Source organism: Propithecus coquereli, unplaced genomic scaffold (assembly GCF_000956105.1).
Source record: "Propithecus coquereli isolate 6110/MARCELLA unplaced genomic scaffold, Pcoq_1.0 Scaffold677, whole genome shotgun sequence".
Classification (NCBI taxonomy): domain Eukaryota; kingdom Metazoa; phylum Chordata; class Mammalia; order Primates; family Indriidae; genus Propithecus; species Propithecus coquereli.
In genome coordinates, this window is record NW_012152807.1 from 142,228 (window position 1) to 162,580 (window position 20,353).

At 33.3% G+C, this 20,353-nt stretch overlaps 1 protein-coding gene across 3 annotated transcripts in view; it reads left to right on the forward strand.

The window, feature by feature from the left end:
• Window positions 1-542: 542 nt before the first annotated feature.
• Window positions 543-20,353, forward strand: part of SLIT2 (slit homolog 2 (Drosophila)) — a 137,920-nt gene continuing 118,109 nt past the window's right edge. For all 3 annotated transcript variants that reach the window (XM_012660756.1, XM_012660755.1, XM_012660757.1), the window contains exons 1-3: window positions 543-608; window positions 12,367-12,438; window positions 17,815-17,886. In XM_012660756.1, the coding sequence (XP_012516210.1) occupies window positions 17,867-17,886 (20 nt within the window). In that variant the 5' untranslated portion in view covers window positions 543-608; window positions 12,367-12,438; window positions 17,815-17,866. The remainder of the gene's footprint in view (window positions 609-12,366; window positions 12,439-17,814; window positions 17,887-20,353) is intronic.

The following is a 20,353-nucleotide window of genomic DNA, read 5'->3' on the forward strand; positions in this document are numbered from 1 at the left end:
ATAAAGTTTTGGTTTTATTGTTGGGCTGATTCTGCCATGTTCCATTTTCAAGATTACTTAAAGTGCTATGAAAACTTAATCATACAGCCCAGGTTTTGTCAGTTTTTACCCTTTCTTCTCTGGGAAGCTAAGTGAGTTGCTTTCCTATATACTTCATGAGTTATGTCAGTGATGTTGGAAAAATAGAAAGTATTAAAACTTAAGAAATCCCTGAAATTGAGTTATGAACAAATTACTGTTTGTTTTAAAGTAATATTTTGTTATACAGAAATGGAGCAACTTTTAAATTTAAGAGTACCATATTTTATAATTTATTACAAAATTAAAGATCTGGAAGCATACTTCAAGATGTATTCCAACCTTTTAGTTTATATTAGATATATAAAATATTTGTATTACAAATTATATCTAATGTAATGGATTTAATTGTGATCTTTTGGATTTTTTATGATGTCCCATCATTTCTCAAATACTTTAATTAAAATAACTTTTAAATAATATTTTGTAACTTGACTTTTTGTTGTTGTTGTTTTTAGTGATCTCAGTGAAAACCAAATTCAAGCAATTCCAAGGAAGGCTTTCCGTGGAGCAGTTGACATTAAAAATTTGTAAGTATATACATATATATATATAGTTTTAATTTATACTGTCTTAAGATATCATCTATTTTCAAAGTCAACTTTATATTACATACAGTATCAGAAAGAAATGGTGAAAGCCCTATTTATATTTATGGTTGCTTAGGAGACTTTATAACAGTAAGTTTTAAATTGTTTTCACAAGGCATTTGAAGAGATTCTTATTTAGAAGATGTCTGGAATGTGAAGTTGTTATCAAATTCATTTTTCAAATCTTGTGATTAATTTTTTGTAACCTAGAGAAATCATTTGATTAAAAGGTATTTGTGATATATTTTCTTCCTTTTTCTTGTCAGCTTACTCCAGTAACTCCCTTTTCAATTGCTATTGGTGTTTATTGGAAATGTAGAATGTGAACTATTTTTTTGTGGAAAGACTAGATAATATTTTCTTGTTAGAGACATTTGTATCCTAAAGCTACAGCTTTTTCTGGAGCTTCAAGATCACCATTTTCATTAAATGCCAAAAATGTGAGAATGAGAAAATTGTCTTACCCTTTGTGTGAATATTTTTCTTTCATTTTTTCTCTCTTATCTTCATGAAAAAAATATATGTATAACCTTAAAAAAAGAAAAAGAAAAGTATTTTCACTTGATAGATCTTTAATCTGGTGTCTCAAGTAAAAGGATTTTTAAGTACCTATAGCTCTAAAGGTACATGTCAGGCTTAAGATCTCAATGGCAATCCTTATATTGTCAATATATATCTTTATAAATTTTAAATACCATATTTGCTTTTAAAAATAATGGTTTTCGATCAACTGTGAATGCTAGGACATGAAATGTTTTCCTTAGCTTTTACATTAGTTTGGAATGTAGGTAGAAACATCCCTGTGTGCTGAGATTAACTGTCAGGAATTCAATATTTCTTAGCTAGTAATAAACAGGGCAGGCACTTTTTCGAGAATTAACTTATATTCAGAATTCTCTATGGTCAGATCCAACCATATCTTTCCAGTAGCAAAAGTAAGACAGATGCTGTCTCTTGTCAAAGAAGACAACTGTTTATTAGGCTACAGATGTTGGCCTCTACGTCTTCTCCTCAATGTATGTGATTTTTGTTTTAAATTTGTACTTTCTAAATGTTCAGGTAAAGACAGAAAACTACAGGCTGCTGAGATATAAATACACAGAGCCATTGAAATCATGGCCCTAGGTTTTTATGAGTGCTCAAATTGAAAGGATTTCATTTGCTTTCTTTTTATTTTCACTACTGAGGGCTTGGGGAATCCTCAGGTATGCTCAGGTCTTCAGGTATCCTCAGTGATGTAGGGCGTTCAAATCTGCCTGGTCAGAACAGCATAAGAATCCCTATGTAGCACCTACTTTGTTGGTTTTTTGTAGCTGTAAAAGAGTAGCCATGGCTATGTTGACCACCCCTTGGGAATGCTATTTGCAGTCTTACAATAGTAATACCTCTAAGTCCTTAAAACAGGTGGCTTTTAATCTTCTTAGTAAAGATATTCAGGGAATCCAAGTCAACAAGTAGCCCTCCTCTCATATTTAAGGATACATTTAGAAGCAGGGCCCAGTCTTGGTGGAAATTCTTCCTTGCGTCCTCTTCATTTATCCTTAAAACATGTGGTTTTAAAAGTTTAGAGATAAAAGAAAAAATAAGAGCCAGAGTGCTGTGAGAAATGGAATATTGATCTAGCAAAATTTTTAAATAATTTTCCCCTACATGAATGCTTTTCTCCCCAAATTTAAAGACTGTTATTAATATATTGAGTGACATCAGTTTGGTATTGTTCTCAGAATATTTTGCTATTTTTCGGATTTACAGATATGAGCAAATCAGTCAATCTTATTGAACCTTAGTTTTCACTTTTATTAAAAAAACGTGATAGTTGCTTGAGTTTGTTATGGTTATTAGGGAAAAAAGATATATGAAAGACCTTTTAAAACAATAAAATGCTGTGAAAATACAGTATACCAGTCCATTTCACAAGTATTTGGCTAATCGGCTGCTCTGAAAAATGTATAGTAAGGAGACTGGGAAGTAGAACATGAAATACTTAACAATATTAGAAATGTCTATGATTATTCTATTATGAGTCAATTTGACACGGAGCTACAAAATGGAAAAAGGAAATATACTAGCATGTACTAAATGGGTATACACAATACCTTGATTCATAAATAAGACATTAAATACTATAGGTGCTGAAGAAAGAAAAGTAAGGTAAAAGTTACTCAAAGCTATCAGGGAATGCTGGGGGAAAGAGTTCATGAAAGGAAATACAAAGGAGGTTGGTGACTAGTAGTAGGTAAGGGTGGATTGTGGAAGTTAAATTTTACTAAGGAGTCTATCCAAGACCTGATTTCAGGGTTTTGATTGGATTAGAAGATTGAAAACATAGTGCAGTGGAGTGTTTGTGTGTGTAAGTGTGTGTGTGTGTGTGTGTGTGTGTGTGTGTGATTGAATTTGAACATTTTTTCCTAAGGCGAAACACTGCGATTCCTGAATAGCAGCATTGGTAAGAAACACAGGGATCTGCATATGGGCGGAACTGAGTAGTGTGGCATCCAGGCGATTTCAGCTTTGGAGATTTGTGTTCCTGTGGAAGAAAAGGGGCTTAGAGACTATGTGGATGCTGAATGATGACGGTCAAAAGAAAATTTATGCCCTCTATTCTCCTTATCTTCCATGTAAGAATGTAAAAGACAATGAGGGAAACATTAAAATATCACAACACATTTATAGGGTTATTTAATTAATTAGTATCATATCTGTAATATTATCGTATTTTACATTAAAAGACACTTTCTATAAATAAGTTCAGACTACATTGTTCAAATAAAAAGTTCCAGTCTCCTGGGGCTTTGTATGAAGTTTAGTTTTATCATTAAAACTTAAGAATGATATCTGGTAAAATATCATTAAAGATGATGGTAAATTTTATCTCATATTATTATTAAACTAGTACCCATAAGTCATCAAGTAATGACTCGATAAAAATCTTATCAATTTTACTATTAATATTATTAACATTATTAATATTCACTGTGAGAAGGAGGTACAGGGCTTCATCCTATTTATCATGCCAGTGTGTGCATTTACAAGTTAGACAACCCTGCATGGTGCCATGATGCTACGGTTCAGTTATTCAGAGTAAAAGGGAAAAAAGAAGGCTGGTAAGAAGGAATTATGTGCTCTGGTTGCGTCAAGACAGTCTTTTGCCTAGCACTATCTGAAAGCTCAGTCTGATGCACTGTAACAGGTTTATTGGATTTACCACATTCAGACCTTATTTAGAGCAAATTCCAGTTATCACAGAATCTTCACCGGAAGCACTTGCTTTAATCCTGTGGATTGGCTAAATATGCTGAAGGCAGCATCTTGACAATATAAAATTGATGCTGTGGAAATTTTGCAAATTAGCAGATCTTCTTCCCCTTCCTCCAGGCAAGCCACACTGAACCTATTCTCAGCAGATGGACATTTATCTTGCTCTTAAACATCTCCAAGGAGGACTTCCCATAACTTTTTTGCTTGTTTCTATTAATTTCTTAACTGAATTAAAATGTTTTATATTTTATTTTGTTACCTGATTTTCTCCAGCCACAATTTAAACTAACGTCTTTTCCTGACATTTTAGAGAGTGAGATACGATAAGGGAATAACAGGATCATATTAAAATATCAAGTAAATTATAGTGTTTATATAGTCACTGGCAGCAGGTTTCCGTAAGATTTACATCTGTGTTTTTAAACTCCCAATCTAAATGTGAACTAGACTATTGACACCATGTCATTACCAACTGGATGACTCACCAGAGTAGTAACCAATATTTATAGAACTTTTCTTTAGAAACATTGTATATATATTTAAAAGATTTAACACTAATGCAGTAAAGCTTTTGCTTTGCTGCCTCCTAATCAAATCTTGAATGAAGACATAGTGCATTGTGCCACTGATTTGTTTTCAGGTATCTATTAGGCATTCCCATTTAGTTGAATAATTTACAAAAATATTAAAATTAAAAATTGCTTTATTGTCAATATTTGTAAGTTTATTCTTGAAGTATGTATAGTACTCAATAAATACAAAAATTTTCAAAGCTCTCTTTTTTTATGAGAAAACATTTCTAGCTACCCAGGATTTAAGCCAAAAAAGTACAAATATATAAACTTTAAAATTAAATAGATTAGTAGTTTTTAGTAACATCACAAAAACAAACTCTAACTTACTTTACCATTAGATTCTCTAGTAAATTCAATATGGATACTTAATTAAATTCAACAATAATTATTTTAGATGTACTGTGTAAAATGAATCTCAACTGCTTCTTTCTTCTTCAATTTTCCAGTACATCCTCAGATTGTACTCTCTATTTCAGTCTAACTTTACTGTCTGTTCATAAATAACTGTATCCCTTTACTGTTTGCTTGGATTATCCAAATTTCATTGACCCTACATCTGTTATGAGTCTTACCCATCTTTTCCAAGAAAAATGCATCTCGGTAAAATATAAGTTGGGGAAAATATTTGTATTTATTTTTTACATGCATTAATTTATAGACAAGCGTTTAAGTCATAACATAATTCGGCATGGTTCTTTTTGGGGTAAATCATGATATCATTTGCAGAACAAATATGCATGGCTATGACATTTTAGGAAAGAAATCACCCAATATGGGATGCATTATCTATTAGCATAAGAAGGTTTAGCAAACAGAAAAGGGAGAGTTAATATGTATATTGTTACAAAGCTATTTTAGATTTGAAACTCGGACTTGGGGGGGGGGGCAAGGGCAACATACGTAACCTAAACATCTGTACCCCCATAATATGCTGAAATAAAAAAAAAGAAAGAAAAAAAAGCTATTTTAGAAATTTTATATTTTCCTGAAACTAGATCATCTTCAATTTTTGTATTGCTAGATCAATTAAAGCCCATAGAAAGAACACTCATGCTTGTATCCTAGATACATAGAGAGACTTATGTATTGCACTATATTTTTATACTTCTCTGGTTTTTACACTTCTCTCTTCTGGTTTCTAATCAGGATCAACTACATAATTCATAATGATAAGGGAGAAAAGGCTGCTCACATGATATAGCATGATAATGTAACAATAAGAGAGTAAAGTGTGTGTAAATTTTACCATGAAAATACGATTGTATTTAGCTTTGTCGTGTAAGTTAAGTAGTAATTGCAAATGTCTTCTTTATTCAGCTAGTTTCATGTTTAGTTCTTACATTTCTTAATTATCATAAAAATAAAATTCATTGATATCGAATTGAAACTGCGAATGTTAATGACTCCAGATCCTTGTTATAGTATTTTCAGTAATCCTGAAGCTGACAAGATTTTGAAGCAGAGCTTGGTTCCTCATTCAAGGGGCCTGCTATCTGCAGTCTTAGATTAAATTCCATAGGTCTTCAGTGTGTCCAACAACCTTGTAAACAAACAAATAGGGATAGCTTTTCATTTAGATAGATAGTAAACAAAGGTGAATTTCATTCCATAAGGGCTAGGGCACCCCTTAATATCCAGAAATGCTGCCTATGGATGGATGTAAAGGACAACCAGGGGTTGTCTTGGGTATGTAAATATTTAAAAAATCAATAACTCAGCAGATGCTGTTGTCAATGCCATGGGAACTGTCCGTGGTCCTGTAATTTGCCTGGTTTGCACTCAATTTAAAAGCACACTCTGAATTGCGATAATCCCTAACAACTATGATAATATTTGCTGCCAGTAACCTCTCCAACTTTGCATTTTGTTTTGTTTTCAGAGTGCCTTAAATAATTTTCTGCAATAATGCATTCTCTCGTGTAAAAATGTAATCCCTACACTATTTCTTCATAAATGCTTTATAAAACAAAACAAAGTAAAACAAACAAACAAACAAAAAAACCACAAGAAAATCTGATTGAGTAATTGGGAATCCAATTCATATATTTATAAAATATGAATTGGCATTATCTTGATGTGCCAGCCACGTTGTCTTGTGAGACAGAACAGGCCTTTAGATTTTTGTGTCTTTAACACTGAACAGCACACTATGCTACCTCTGAGCCATTGTAATAGTCTGCTAATTGAATTTTGACCTCCAGTTTATATTCTCACTAGATAATTTTTACACAGGTGCCAGATTTTTTTTTAATAAAGCCTTTTTTAATCCCATCACTACCTGGTTCAAAATCATTGTTTATTCAAAATAATACCTTTGTTATAGGTACTATGGCAAAGTCCTGGGACTACAGCAGGATGTTGTCCTAGTTTTATAATGTCTGTAGGAATATAGACTCTTCCCTGAAAGAGCAGGGAAAGAGCATTTTATTAAATGCTGTAACATTCAGTCTCTTTAGACGTTCTGACTAGTCCTAACATTCTGACTTCGCCCCAGGCTTTCAGTGTCCCCTCGCGCTACATCTGCGCACATGCTCTTTGCTCAAGCCAGAATAGCCTCTGTCTTGTAAATGTTCACTTTGAACATTGCAGCGCCTCTGCTCACAGCTGTTCTTTGTTGCACCATTTCCTCCGTAAGAAATACCCACTTGTTTTTCCATCTAACTGGATTTGACTGATTTTGGGGTGTTTTTCCTACTTCATTCATGACTACTTCAGCCTAGGATAATCTCTTCCTTTTCTGAAATTCCATAGTACTTTTCATCTGCTGGTCTCTTACTCAAAATATGGTCATCAGAGATTTAGCTGAAATCCCCATTTGAAGAACAAAAGGCTCCTGAATCTACTTTCTAAGCCACAGCATACTAAGTGGGAGCTATGGCAATATATAGATCTAAATTCTAATCCAAAATGAACAGAATATTTGCTACCTACCGTGCAAAAATTATTGAATTTCTGTGAGCTTCGGTTTCTCATCTATAAAATCCAGATGATGCCAATACTTACCTTCCCAAGTTATCATGAGGAATAATGAGATGATGTATATACAGACCATGATATATGTTATGTGTTTATTAAATGTTAGCAATTATTATTGTCACTTTCAGTTTCTACCACCTTTGATTAGTTACCAGGACCTGAATGTCAATTCCGTTGTCTTTCTCTCAATTTTTGTTGAAAGAGACTTGCCCTAATCTCCATTACAGCTACCTTTTGCTTCTTCCCCATAAATTGACAAATGGGTATAACTTTATACCATTGAATATTCCAATAAAAACTAAGATTCTTTATTCCTTTAAGAAAAACAAATTATTGTAAAAGGGTTAAATTCTCACACAGTGTAAATTATTTTGTATTACTCAGAGTAGTCATTACCTTGACTGTTTTCTTCACCAATGGCCACGTTAATGCTGATGTACTTTCATGCAGAGGTAAATGTTATGGTTGATGAAACTTCTGTCAAAGGTCTTTATTTATAGGGATCAATTTTTATTCTTACATTTTCTATATATTATAATTTAAATCTTGGACTACTCTTTAACAAATCACTATTGGCATAAGATTTGTATATTTAGGCACTCAGATTGGCTTGAATTTGATACACATGTAAGAAGAAATAGAAGAGGCCATGCCCATATACTTAGCAGTTTTTTTTTCTTTTTCTCCCATGTGATTTATATGTTTTATCAGATTTCTATACAGTAGTGAAATACTATCATTCCCTCATATTAATTCTAACCAGCTTGATAATGTTTTAAGTCAACTAAATTTTTGAAATTTTCCCATCTTACAGTAGTGATGTGAATGAACATGAACTAAGCTATTTTTATCACCTAAAACAAAACAAATCAAAATTGGAACATAGTCTTAATGATTTTGTTGAGACATTGAGAGATTCTAACTGACATAGAAATTATTAAAGATTTTTATCTTCCATCTTGTTTCAGAGCTAAGTACATTTTACATGTTCCAAATCTTACAAAAAGAAAATCAATTAGTAATAAGATCTTATTCTAATATGTGGATGCTGAAGTGAAATATAAAGTTATTATCAGTAGGGACACAACCGACTGACATTAATGCAATTGTATGTGTTATTAATGTAAGTCTTATATGTATAATTCAAAAACAGTATTGCATCCAAATCTAAAAAGACAAAAACAGGAAATCCCATAAGAAAACTTAAATGACAGAATGCAATGTCTCTGTGTTTCAGGACGTCAGGTAAGCAAATTGTTAGCCTTTTTGTCATTTAATATACCATTTTAAAACTTATATTTAGCAATATTATATATTGTCTCTCATATCTAGAATAAATGAAACTCTGAAACTAGGATAAATTATTTTGATGTTACAGGAAATCAGATCAGCTTCAGAAATTTTGTGTGTGTGAGGCACAGAGTGATATCTCTTAATGTATGGATTCCATCCTCACACTACTGCATTGTCTAAGACTAAATTTATCAGTGCTAGAAGAAATCAAAGTGGACAGTCTAGAGTTATTCCAAGGTATCAGAAGATATTCCTCCTACCACCGAAAAGAGACTCGTATTAATAATGTTAATACTGAGAAAAATGATGAATATCATTCTTTTTAACCCCCATTATTTTCATGACATTAAAGTAGTTTTTAAAAAACACAAATTTACACAGTAGTACACTGATGGATCAGATGGAGAGGGGGTTCGGAATTTGAACAGAAGCCAAGAAGAGGACTGGAATCAGGAAAAAAGGGAGGAGAAAACACGAAAGTCTGTGTTTGGTTAGGTCAGGTGAGGGACAGAAAGAAACCAATTATGATACTATACCATTCTTTTTGCCAAAAAAAATAAGAAAAGCCCTAGCTTGTTTCCTCCTGGGAAGTAGCCCCTTGTACCAGGAAAGCATCCTAACGCTGTCTGTATTGTACCTAAAGCCCTTATCACCGAAATCATTCTAAAGATCAACAAATTTACCTTACGTCTGGCTGAATAGTTGGAACTATTATTTTTTGGAGAACTGAAGAAAATCTCCTCTTGCTATTTCTTTAATTCAGAAGAATTTCATGGCACAGTTGGAAATCACATCTAAAAAAGGTCAGCCTGTCACTAAATGCATGGCTGAGAACAGATCCTTTCCTGTTTACAGAAAGCAGAAGTACCCAGGGCTTGAAAGGTAGTGGCGACCAAGGGAGCAAGCAGGGTGAGAGAAACAAGGTGCAGCAAAATAATCCAGAAAATGTGAGATAAATTATGCTTTTGCATAGTTTTGACACTGTTTATCTTCAACCATATGCAGACAAGAGGAGGTCTATGTGGAGAGGTTTCCTCATGAGCAGTCACGTGGGCACAGTGCTTTCCATAAACATTCCTTTAAATTTCACAGAATTGACCAGTTGATGAAAAAATTACTCACTTGTTTGATTGAAATTGTTCTTTCGATATGAGAAACTTTTTCATGGAAACCTTTGTGCTCAGAAGATACGTGAAAACTTTTCCAGAAAACCTCAATCCTGTGATAGCTAAATACTCTTAACGTTTCAACACCATTAAGGGCTTAGATTTCTGTTACGAATCAGAAGCAGTTTGTAACCATGAGCAATGTTAAAGAGGGGTGAAATCACCAAAGTTTCCAGCGGCCTCTCAACTTCTGCTGGTATAGGGAAAGAAATCTGCCTTTCAGTCCTTGTAGGACAAGATTTGCTTGAGTGCTTTCTGGCATGCTAGAGCTTCCCCTGTGTGTGTTGTATGCATGATTTAGAAGAAGCTGTATCAGCACTGATTTATACATTGACAGCTAAGGATAATAAGATATGGGCAAACATACAGCTCACCCTTTTACAGATTAACCTGGAGACTGCATTAGGCAAATTTGATAGCATTAAAAGATTTTGCCAATTTGTCTGGAAACAATTTCTCTTTTGTAGTGTGTCAAGGGTAACACTTCATGCCATTGTACTAATTTAAATGGCTTTGATAAATTGTTCAAGAGGTTAGAGAATAGTAGTATAGATATATATTTAGCACTTTAAAATAAAAAGGCTATTAACTTAATTGTTAAATGAATTTAATCTGTAAAAATCAAAAGTGCTCAAGAATGTAAGTGTTTTCTTGGAACCACAGCAACCATATTATATCATGAGGCTTTAAATGTCTTAGAAAATAAAATTATACTTCTGCTTACCTCCTAATCAGTAGAAATGCTTTAGGCTCTTACAGTAGCATAGATGTTTGCTATTATTTGGGAAAAGCCTTGGTTTATAAAAGCAATAAAGTTGTATCTTCTTTGGGGTGCACTTTTTTTAATATTGCATGTCCTAGATTATACCATTTGCATGAAATCAAGGTAGTCTCGTGTATGATTGTGTTCCCTAGAGAACGTCTTAAAAATGAGATGTATATTGCATAAGACATTCTCTTTGTACATAATTTCTAAAGTAAGGAATTTGAAGAGGCCCCTCTGAAAGTCACTGGATTAAATCATTGCACCTTTATTTAGCAGGCTTGCGAGAAATACAACTATTTTATGAAAATTTCAAGCAGTCTTTTAAGAACAAACCTCAACTATGATTTGGCCCTTTTGGTGAATTTCAAACTTGAAACAAGGACAAGATTCATTTGTATTGTAATGATAATCTTACTCCTGTATATCTGCATTTCCTCACCAATGCATGCAGAGCTCACTACTCACCTATTTCGTGAAACATTTCATTTCTATCTCAAGTGAAACATCAGAATACTTTTTATTGTAGTTATAAAATCTGAAGCATCAAGCTACTATTTTTAAATAATAACTGCTTATTGGGAAAAAAGAAGATCCTGTAATTGGGACTGGGAACTTAGCTGTTGATTTCAACCTAATAGAAGGCTTGATATGAATATGGATATTTTAATCCCAAAAACAAGCAGCAGGAAAAGGCAGACTTAACCAAGTTTGGAACATCCCTTTATTTTTAACATAGGAATCTTAACAAATGAGTCCTTACACTACTGGAGGAGATTCATTGGCTTAAATTGTGTATTATGTAGAGTTAGTTGATACAGCTTGTAAACTTTTTACCATAAGTACATATAGTGTTTAATGATGTACCTCTACGATAGATTTCTTAATGTTTTTGACTGAAATTAGCATGTTTGAGAAAAACAACTTTTTATTAATTTTTTAATACTTAAAAACTTATATTCTAGAGAGTTATATGACCTGGAAATTCCTTAACTCAAAAGTATGTTGTATTTACAGTGCAGAGAATTCACATATAATGCTAAATAATGCAAATTATGAGAATAGCGAAGCTTAATATAGAACAACTGCTAGCTTTCTAAAGAGTATTCCTGGGTCAGAAGAGCAGGGAGATATATAGGACATTTCTCTCAATTTGGAGTTCTCGAAGGAAAACTGCTTTTAAAAGAAGGAAACCTAAAAGTAGTCTTGCTCTTTCTTGCCAAGGATAGTGAAATTAACATGCAGCTGAGCTTCTCTGATAAATGGATTCTGTTAGGTCACTGAGGGGGTGCATGTGACATTAAGTGATTTACAGTCCTTTACCTTAATGAAATTGTTTCAGCAAGATGACGCTGAAAGCTCCTAATGGATAGCTTTTCTTGATGTAATGAAATTGCATTCCTATGGCATTTAATATAAGGTGCAGTTATTATTTACTGGAGCTTTCCAAGGGCTGCTGTTTGCACAGACAGTTCAGAACAAAAAGAGATTTCAGTGGCGGCACAGAGGCCAGAATGGTTTGTGACATTCTTAAGCATTTGAGTATGTTTGCGAGAGCATTTCAGGAAGTGTGGCCAGGGCTTCATAGACCCTTCAGGAGACTTCCTATCACCTACCACTGTTACTGCCCATCCCTTTTACATAGATTCTGCTAATCTATTTAACAGGCAACTGGATTACAACCAGATCAGCTGTATTGAAGATGGGGCATTCAGGGCTCTCCGGGACCTGGAGGTGCTGTAAGTACCGCTATTTCTCTTACTCTTTTAACGGAGGCTTTGTATCTAGACAGTACTAATGTGGAGGCTTATCTGCTAGTTTAAAACCTTGTGTCAAAGTGGTCTCCTAAGAGATACTTAAATAACTCATGGTGAATACAGAGAAGAGTAGAAATGTGTATGTGCAAAACCTTGCGTATGATATCTGTATGTCTAGGTAATATTGAATAGTTAGGGACACTCAAATGTCCTCTTTATAATAAACTATTTCCATAGGCTTCACAGGATTATTGAGAATCCCCGTAATTGCTAAGTATTAAGATTAAAATAAATTTGAAGGAAGAGTAACATCAAAAAATAAGACTCTTAGTAGCTGGTAAGTCGCTGTACTTTGTAGTTGTTAGGCGATGGAAACACGTTTTCTCATTTAAAAATGTAATATTTAACCAGGTAATTTAACATTATTTTTTAAGATTATTTTGAAATATTTGTAATTTTAATAAGCCACCCGTTAGATCCATTTTAAAATCTTCACTATTGACATTGTAATACATTACATAAACTTGAAGAATTATAATTGGCATCCTCTCTCTTTCCTTGCCGGGCAGACATGGCTGACAAAATTGGTTAGAGGCAACTGAGAAATCTCTATTGACTTTTGACTTACTAAAATAATTTCAGTGAAATTATTAATATTAATGAAAAATAGTTTTAATGAAAACTATAGCTACTAAATCACTTTATGCCACGTATACATTGCTGGAATTTTTTTCAGTGAAAGATTCATATTTCTAGATTGAAATTTGAAAACAATAACAAAAAAACTAAATATACTTACAGTTTCTCTCCAAATTAAAATATTTTTCTGTGTTTTATTTCATCCTTCACATCATTAAGTCAGAAATCCAAAGTTGAACTAATGTGGGGAGGTTTTGAATTTTTAGTTCATTTGCTAAAAGTTATCCAGAAATCATCAAATTCTTCCAAAAACACAGGATTCATTGCTTTGCTCTATAAATTGAGTTTCAGGAAAAGAATGTACTTCTGAAAAAAATTTAATCTTTCCACTAGAATAGCTTATTTTAGCAATATTTTCTATGTGGTTTTGGTTTTAATTATAAGTAAATTAATAGAATTTCTAGCTGTGTCATGTGCTGAGTTCATAATTATTTTAAAAGAGATTTGTGTATGAATGAGTTGATTGAGATAAATTGTGAAATATAAAAATGTATACTGCTTTCTAACTATATTAGATGTCACCTTTGTTTCTATTGATATCAGTCTACATCTTTCTATAGAAAAAACATTTCAAAGTGCCTATCATACACATTTTAGTTATAAAGCCACTTTATAAATTGTATATTGGAGCCATTTTTAATATATGAAACTCACTGATGCTATTTCAGAGTCAGAATAATTAAGGTAGATTTGTAATTTCATAGTAGTGGTCTGATGTCAAAATCATAGTCAGTGTCACTAAACTTTGTATATGACTAGACTACCATAAGAGTTATTTAACTGAACAGAGCTGGTCGAGCCAAAAGTCTGTTACTAAGTCAGTGTTCCTTACTAGAAACATGAATGATACCAATTATCTTATGAAAAGTTAGCTGAATATTTTGGATGAATTAAATTCCACAAAGTACCTTATTTTTAAGTTAAGAAAGCTTAAATACTTATTAAATATGTAATTACTCAGATTTTTTATTCTCTTTTTATATACACAGAGTACCTATTTATAGTTCATATATATAGTATATATTTTTAAATCCTCATACTTTAACCTTTAGAAAAATCAATTGATAAAGAATTTAAGGCAAAACTAGATAAAGCACTGAAAAGACTAGGATTTATTAAGCCCAGATATCTTGTCAAGTACATCAAAAGTTTGCCTATTATAAACATTTGGTCAAGGGCTTTTATTAAAGTAGAGTTTATACTCAGAAGGGTTCCAGAAAAAAGCTTTACTATTTGGTTCTTTTTACCATTCATGACTCTTTAGGATGTATCTTCAGATTATATGAAAATAATGAAGGGACATTAACTTGCACATACATCACCTTAAATTTCAGATTCCCAGTGTTCTAGATTTTTTAAAATTTTAATCCTGTGAACCATTTGTGAATGTATGACCATACTAAGGCCAACCAGGAGAAGATGCGGTAATCATCCCGGGTCATGCATGAGAATATGTAAGATTAGGATATGTACGGGGGTAGAGAGAATGAATATAGTTCAAGAAGTCAAGTGAAAAGTCAAAGTAGATGAAAGCAAGGAGGCAGTTTATCACTTGTATGTTCATGGCAAACTGATTTATTATGACATTCTGATTGGTCGGATTTAGAATTAACTGCTTGTTTTCTTAATATTTATAATAAATACTATCTCAAAAATAACAGCAGAAACTAAATCTAGATAAATATTTTTTCCATGGATACTAGACTCAGAAATGAAATATATCTCTTGAGTTGCTAGTTTTACACTTTTTTTTTTATTTTCCACAGAATGGCCATAATTTAATTTAATTTAATCATAGTGATTCACATCCATTAAATACCAGATTCTCTTCCAAGCCTTATGCTTGGCACTAAGGGAATAAAAAAGACTAAATCAGGTCTAAGTGGGTGTGTTGCTCCATGATTACAAAGGCTAGCATTTTCCATTTACACATCAAGATGTCCTTTGTACTAGAATACATTCTCATTACAAAGAGGAAATCTTAAGGTTGAGCATATAAATAGACTTACAAGAGAAAGTGTTCACAAATAAATAGGTACAATATATGTTTGCATCATTTCAGAATACGAATTGATCATAACCATAACATATATGTCATCATACTTAATTAACAATTATGTTTATCACTAATTTTTAACTTACCTTAATTTTTTGGTTCCATATAACTTTCAGTCACTGGGTATCAGTAGCAATATTCCTTTACCAGCATCAATACCGCAAAAATACTAAGATAATTTATTTCTTCAGTTGCATTATATAAACTAACATTTTGAGAAAAGACTTTACATTGGTAGCTATGGATTTCAGCATTCAGTAAAAACTCGTTTGCATGGAAATGTAAGAAACTGTAGTTCAAAATTAATGCATGTCTGCTATGTGTGAATTATATTAAAAAAATGTATCCCTAAAATCGTATTTCAGAATTCTATATACTATAAAGGTTTTAGCCATATTAAATCAGGATAAATTTTGAGGGTGGGGAAAAAAAGGTCATTTGAAAGCAAATCTCTTTAAAAACGAAAACCTTTTAGTTCAAACATCAGGATATATTTTAATGGTGTTTGAAAAAAAAAATCTCCTTTCACTTGAGCGTAAGAAAATGCTAGAAGCTTTTAGATAATGTGAGCCAACTAATCCAGCACTTTCTAGGTCCTCCGTAAAGTAGTATATTTTTCCTATGTTACTTAATTCAAATCACTGAGATTAGTTCTGGTATCATTCAATACATTACCAACTGGATAAAGAGTCAGTGCATAGGTCTGTAGCTGATGTATTGTACTTAACTGAAAAGTTTTTGTCAATCCCCAAACCTCTGAACACCCCATGTGTTACCATTGGTAACCACAGCCACCAACTGGCCTAAAGTGGCCTCACAAATGTATTTCGTGTAGCATAAACAGACTTGGTCCACAGACTCTTTGAAGTATTGAATTAGTTACCAGTATTTAAAAGTTAGGAAGATTAATCTAAAAGTTTTCATTTCTAGCTTCCTTTGGGAAAATCGGATTGTTGAACAGCCTTTCATTGCAGCAGGTCAACGGCCCACTGGAGCTGAACATTAGCTGCTGTAACAGACAACATCATTGCTATCTTAGCAAAGTCCTCACCATCCTGCCTGTCTGTCTGCTCTTCCCCATCTCTGTCTTTCCCATTGTATTTCTTTGCACATGCTGGTCTCTGTCATGTACGTTCCCTGCCTGGTCTCCGTAGGCAAGTGAATTTGCAACCCCTAATTCAGACCCTTATCTGGTATCGAACTTCAATCACCTGGACCATCGCTTCTATGTTTCCTGCCTCCTTCAGAAACTTGCCCTCTTTAGTCACCACCCCATTGTATCTTCAGCCTCTCTCCATCTTAGAATTACTTTGCATTTCCACACTTTACTCACACACCCCTGGGATAGCTGTTCTACCACTTTCTTATCACAACCAGCCTCCTCCAAAGAGGCGGGAAAAAACTCTCATCTTAATCTCGTTAACTTTATGTTTGTGTAATTTGTCTAATTCGTCTTTATTTTAGAATAGGATTTATGCCTGATTTATTTTTATAATACTCCACGTTGCCTTAAATTAATAGCCATTTAGGAAATATTTGATGAATAAATGAGTAGTAATAGTAGAAATGATAGTTATTGTTAATAATAATAAAACTAACAATGATGTATTGGAGAAAAATAGGAAAAATTAGAACCAAGCAAAGATTATACTTGTTTTCACTATAACAACCTTGACCACTCATCTTCCTGGCTCTACTTCAAGAAATTATGATCACTGCCCCACAGTACCAGGCAAAGGACAGTATCTGCTGCAGCAACTAAAATCTGTTAGAATAGGTTAATTTTTCAATATAGTGCTAAAGCATGTCACTTTGTCTCCACCTGATGCAAGTACCAATATCGATGTCCTTCTACTCAAATTTCAATAGTGGCCAATGTCCACAGTAAACAATAATTAGCAAGACTCTGTTCCAAGACCTGACAGGAATAATTCTGTATTGTTGCTACGAGCTTTCAGTTAGAGAATTCAAATATGTTCCTTTACTCATGGACAGGGAAATGTAATTACGCAAATTTTCTAACTATGACTGTCCCACGTTCTTTTTTTTCCTTGTGAGACAGTCTTGCTCTGTCACTTTGGTAGAGTGCCATGGCGTCATCATGGCTCATTGCAACGTCAAACTCCTGGGCTCAAGTGATCCCCTTGTATCCACCTCCCGAGTAACTGGGACAACAGGTGCTTGCCACCACACCTGGCTAATTTTTCTATTTTTAGTAGAGATAGGGTTCCTGCTCCTGCTCAGGCTGCTCTTGAACTCCTGAGCTCAAGCAATCCTCTCGCCTCAGCCCATGTTCATTTCTTAACCAGTATCATAGACAGACATGCATGCACAAGATACATAAAGTAGTATGTAAATAATCAAAGATGCTATGATTAAAGCCATAAATGTGTAATAAATGTTGAATAAAACTGAAGGTATAGTAATATGTTAAAGTATGTAATGTATTTATTAACTGGTCTACAAATAGTGCATTTTGTTGGTCATCTCTACCAAATAGTTGTCCTTCATATGCATAGTCACTAGAAATTTTCTGTGTATTAATAAATAAAATAATCAATAAATGTTTATATCTAAAACTCTAACTTTTTTTTATTTTACAGCACTCTCAACAATAACAACATCACTAGACTTTCTGTGGCAAGTTTCAACCATATGCCCAAACTTAGGACTTTGTAAGTAGTCACAATATATGTGAAGATCAACTTAATCAATTAAGGGTTCCCTTAAGTATTATTTTTATTAAGCAAAGAACAGAAACACTAGTTTATGAGGTAGACAAGGAAAACACAACTTTAGAAAATTCCAGATATGATATTTGAGGAAATGAACTATTACTCTGGAAACGTGAAGGCCGTCTTTTAAGTAATATGCATTGTGGGAAATTTGGAGTGGGGAAAAAAAACATTTACTTTGAGCTATTGTGGAGGTCACATTTCATTAAGAAATGGAAGACTCCTTGATTGGCTGTCAGATATGATAAATGAGAAATCTTTATGATTTTATTACTGTACTGCAGGCAGACCTAATAAAGCTAAACTGGTTCTTCAACATTCTTTGTAACATAAAATTATAGCATCACCCTCTAGTGCTTCTATAATTAAGGTTATGTCAGCATTTAAATTTAAAAATATCTTTTTGGGGGTTACAGACAGACATTGAGATATTTTTGGTGAATAAAAATGAATCTGTAATAAAGTATTGGCTACAGCTATTTTTTTTCCCTTTTGAACAAAAAGTAATCCTTTAAGCTCAGTTATAGCATTTTCAGAGGTAAATCTCATTTGAACTGAGTTTCAGAATCACCTTGACCTAAAAAATATATTTACATATATGTGGAACGTGGTTGCAGACAAAACCAAGGCATTGGACTTCTTGAAAAAAATGAGTTTTTATGTAGGGTAAATATATTTTGATTAGATTTTCAAAATATTTCTCATTTTATAATAGCGTAATAGCTTAGCACTGCAACATATTATATTTATTTTCTTTCTTTAATAAAAAATCAGTTGAATCACCAGCTTTTTAATGAATTTGACAAAACCAATCTTCTTCTTCTTTTTTTTTTTTTTTTTTTGAAACAGAGTCTTACTGTGTTGCCCGGGCTAGAGTGCCGTGGCATCATCCTAGCTCACAGCAGCCTTAAACTCCTGGGCTCAAGCGATCCTTCTGCCTCAGCCTCCCGAGTAGCTGGGACTACAGGCATGCGCCACCATGCCCGGCTAATTTTTTCTATATATTTTTAGTTGTCCGATTAATTTCTTTCTATTTTTAGTAAAGACGGGCTCTCGCTCTTGCTCAGGCTGGTTTCGAACTCCTGAGCTCAAACAATCCACCCGCCTCAGCCTCCCAGAGTGCTAGGATTACGGTGTGAGCCACCGTGCCTGGCCGACAAAATCAATCTTAATGCCATTTTTTCTTCACTGTAATTTAAATTCGTATGTATTACATTATTATAATTCCCTTTTAGTGTGATTTAGCAAAGTAAAGAAATTCTAAAAGTATACAAACATAACTAAATTTTGTTTTCTTGAAGCTATCAGATTGAGACGAATCTAACTAAATTAACAGTCTGGTTCACTCAAACTATAGTTTCCCATTAACTTCAGGTAATTTTTTTTAAAAAAAATTGATCAAACTTTCGATCCTTGAAAAAATAAAGCCACTGGAACTATAAAAGCATCTATCATTTGAAATTTTGATAGTGTCTGTTATTTTCTTGTAGAAATCCACTAATTTGTCTTACTAATCAGGTTTTTAAATTTTTATGTTCTTTTTCTCGTTTCAAATTCATACACATCTAATTGTAATTTTTTGTAATGTGCTTGGTTTAGAAAGAAATATTTAGAGAACAAGGATGTAGAATGTGCTACAGTGGGTTCCAAAGGATGGCACTCTTGACTTCCAAGTGAATGGAGCCAGAGGTCACCCATCTTTCCCCAAAATGTAGCTTTTTGTTCTGTGACATATCTTCTAGTTTTGATGCAAAAGCATCTGTTCTTTATCTAATGTCTCAAGGAGAATGTAAAGCAGTCATCGAACTTTGAATCCTTTGCTTTGGTTTGTTCATTATTCTACAGTATCATTGCTACTTTAAAATTCCACTTTTATAGCCCAATTATCTTTCTGGACTGAGTTCCATGTTTTAATATCCATTACTGTTATTAGGTTAAAATTGAACACATCAGCTAAAAAGGACTAAAATGGTATTACTATGTCGTAGATGATTCTGGGAATGGTGCTTTGATTTATAGCTTTGGATGTCCTTTTCTTTAGTTTGAGAAAACATAAAAGCCAGTTTGAAGTCAGTTACCTAATTTAGTGGATACATTTGTCTGATATTATATTAATGGAGAAGTGCTATTTGCCACTTGGAAGAAATCCATGATCTTGTATGGATCCTGCCACCATGGAGGGGACTCACTTAATTCCTTCACTCCCAGCCACTTGTGCCTTTTAATTTCAGTCCTTGCTCTTTGAGAATAGATCTCCACCAGCCAAAGCAGCTAATCCCTTTTCTGTGATTAAGCAAAAGAAGGAAATCAGAATAGGGATGTTAAAAGCATTTTATATTGAATTATTATTCTATCTTGTTCAGCAAAAAATGAAAGCGAACTGCTAAAAAGATTTTGCAAGCAGTTT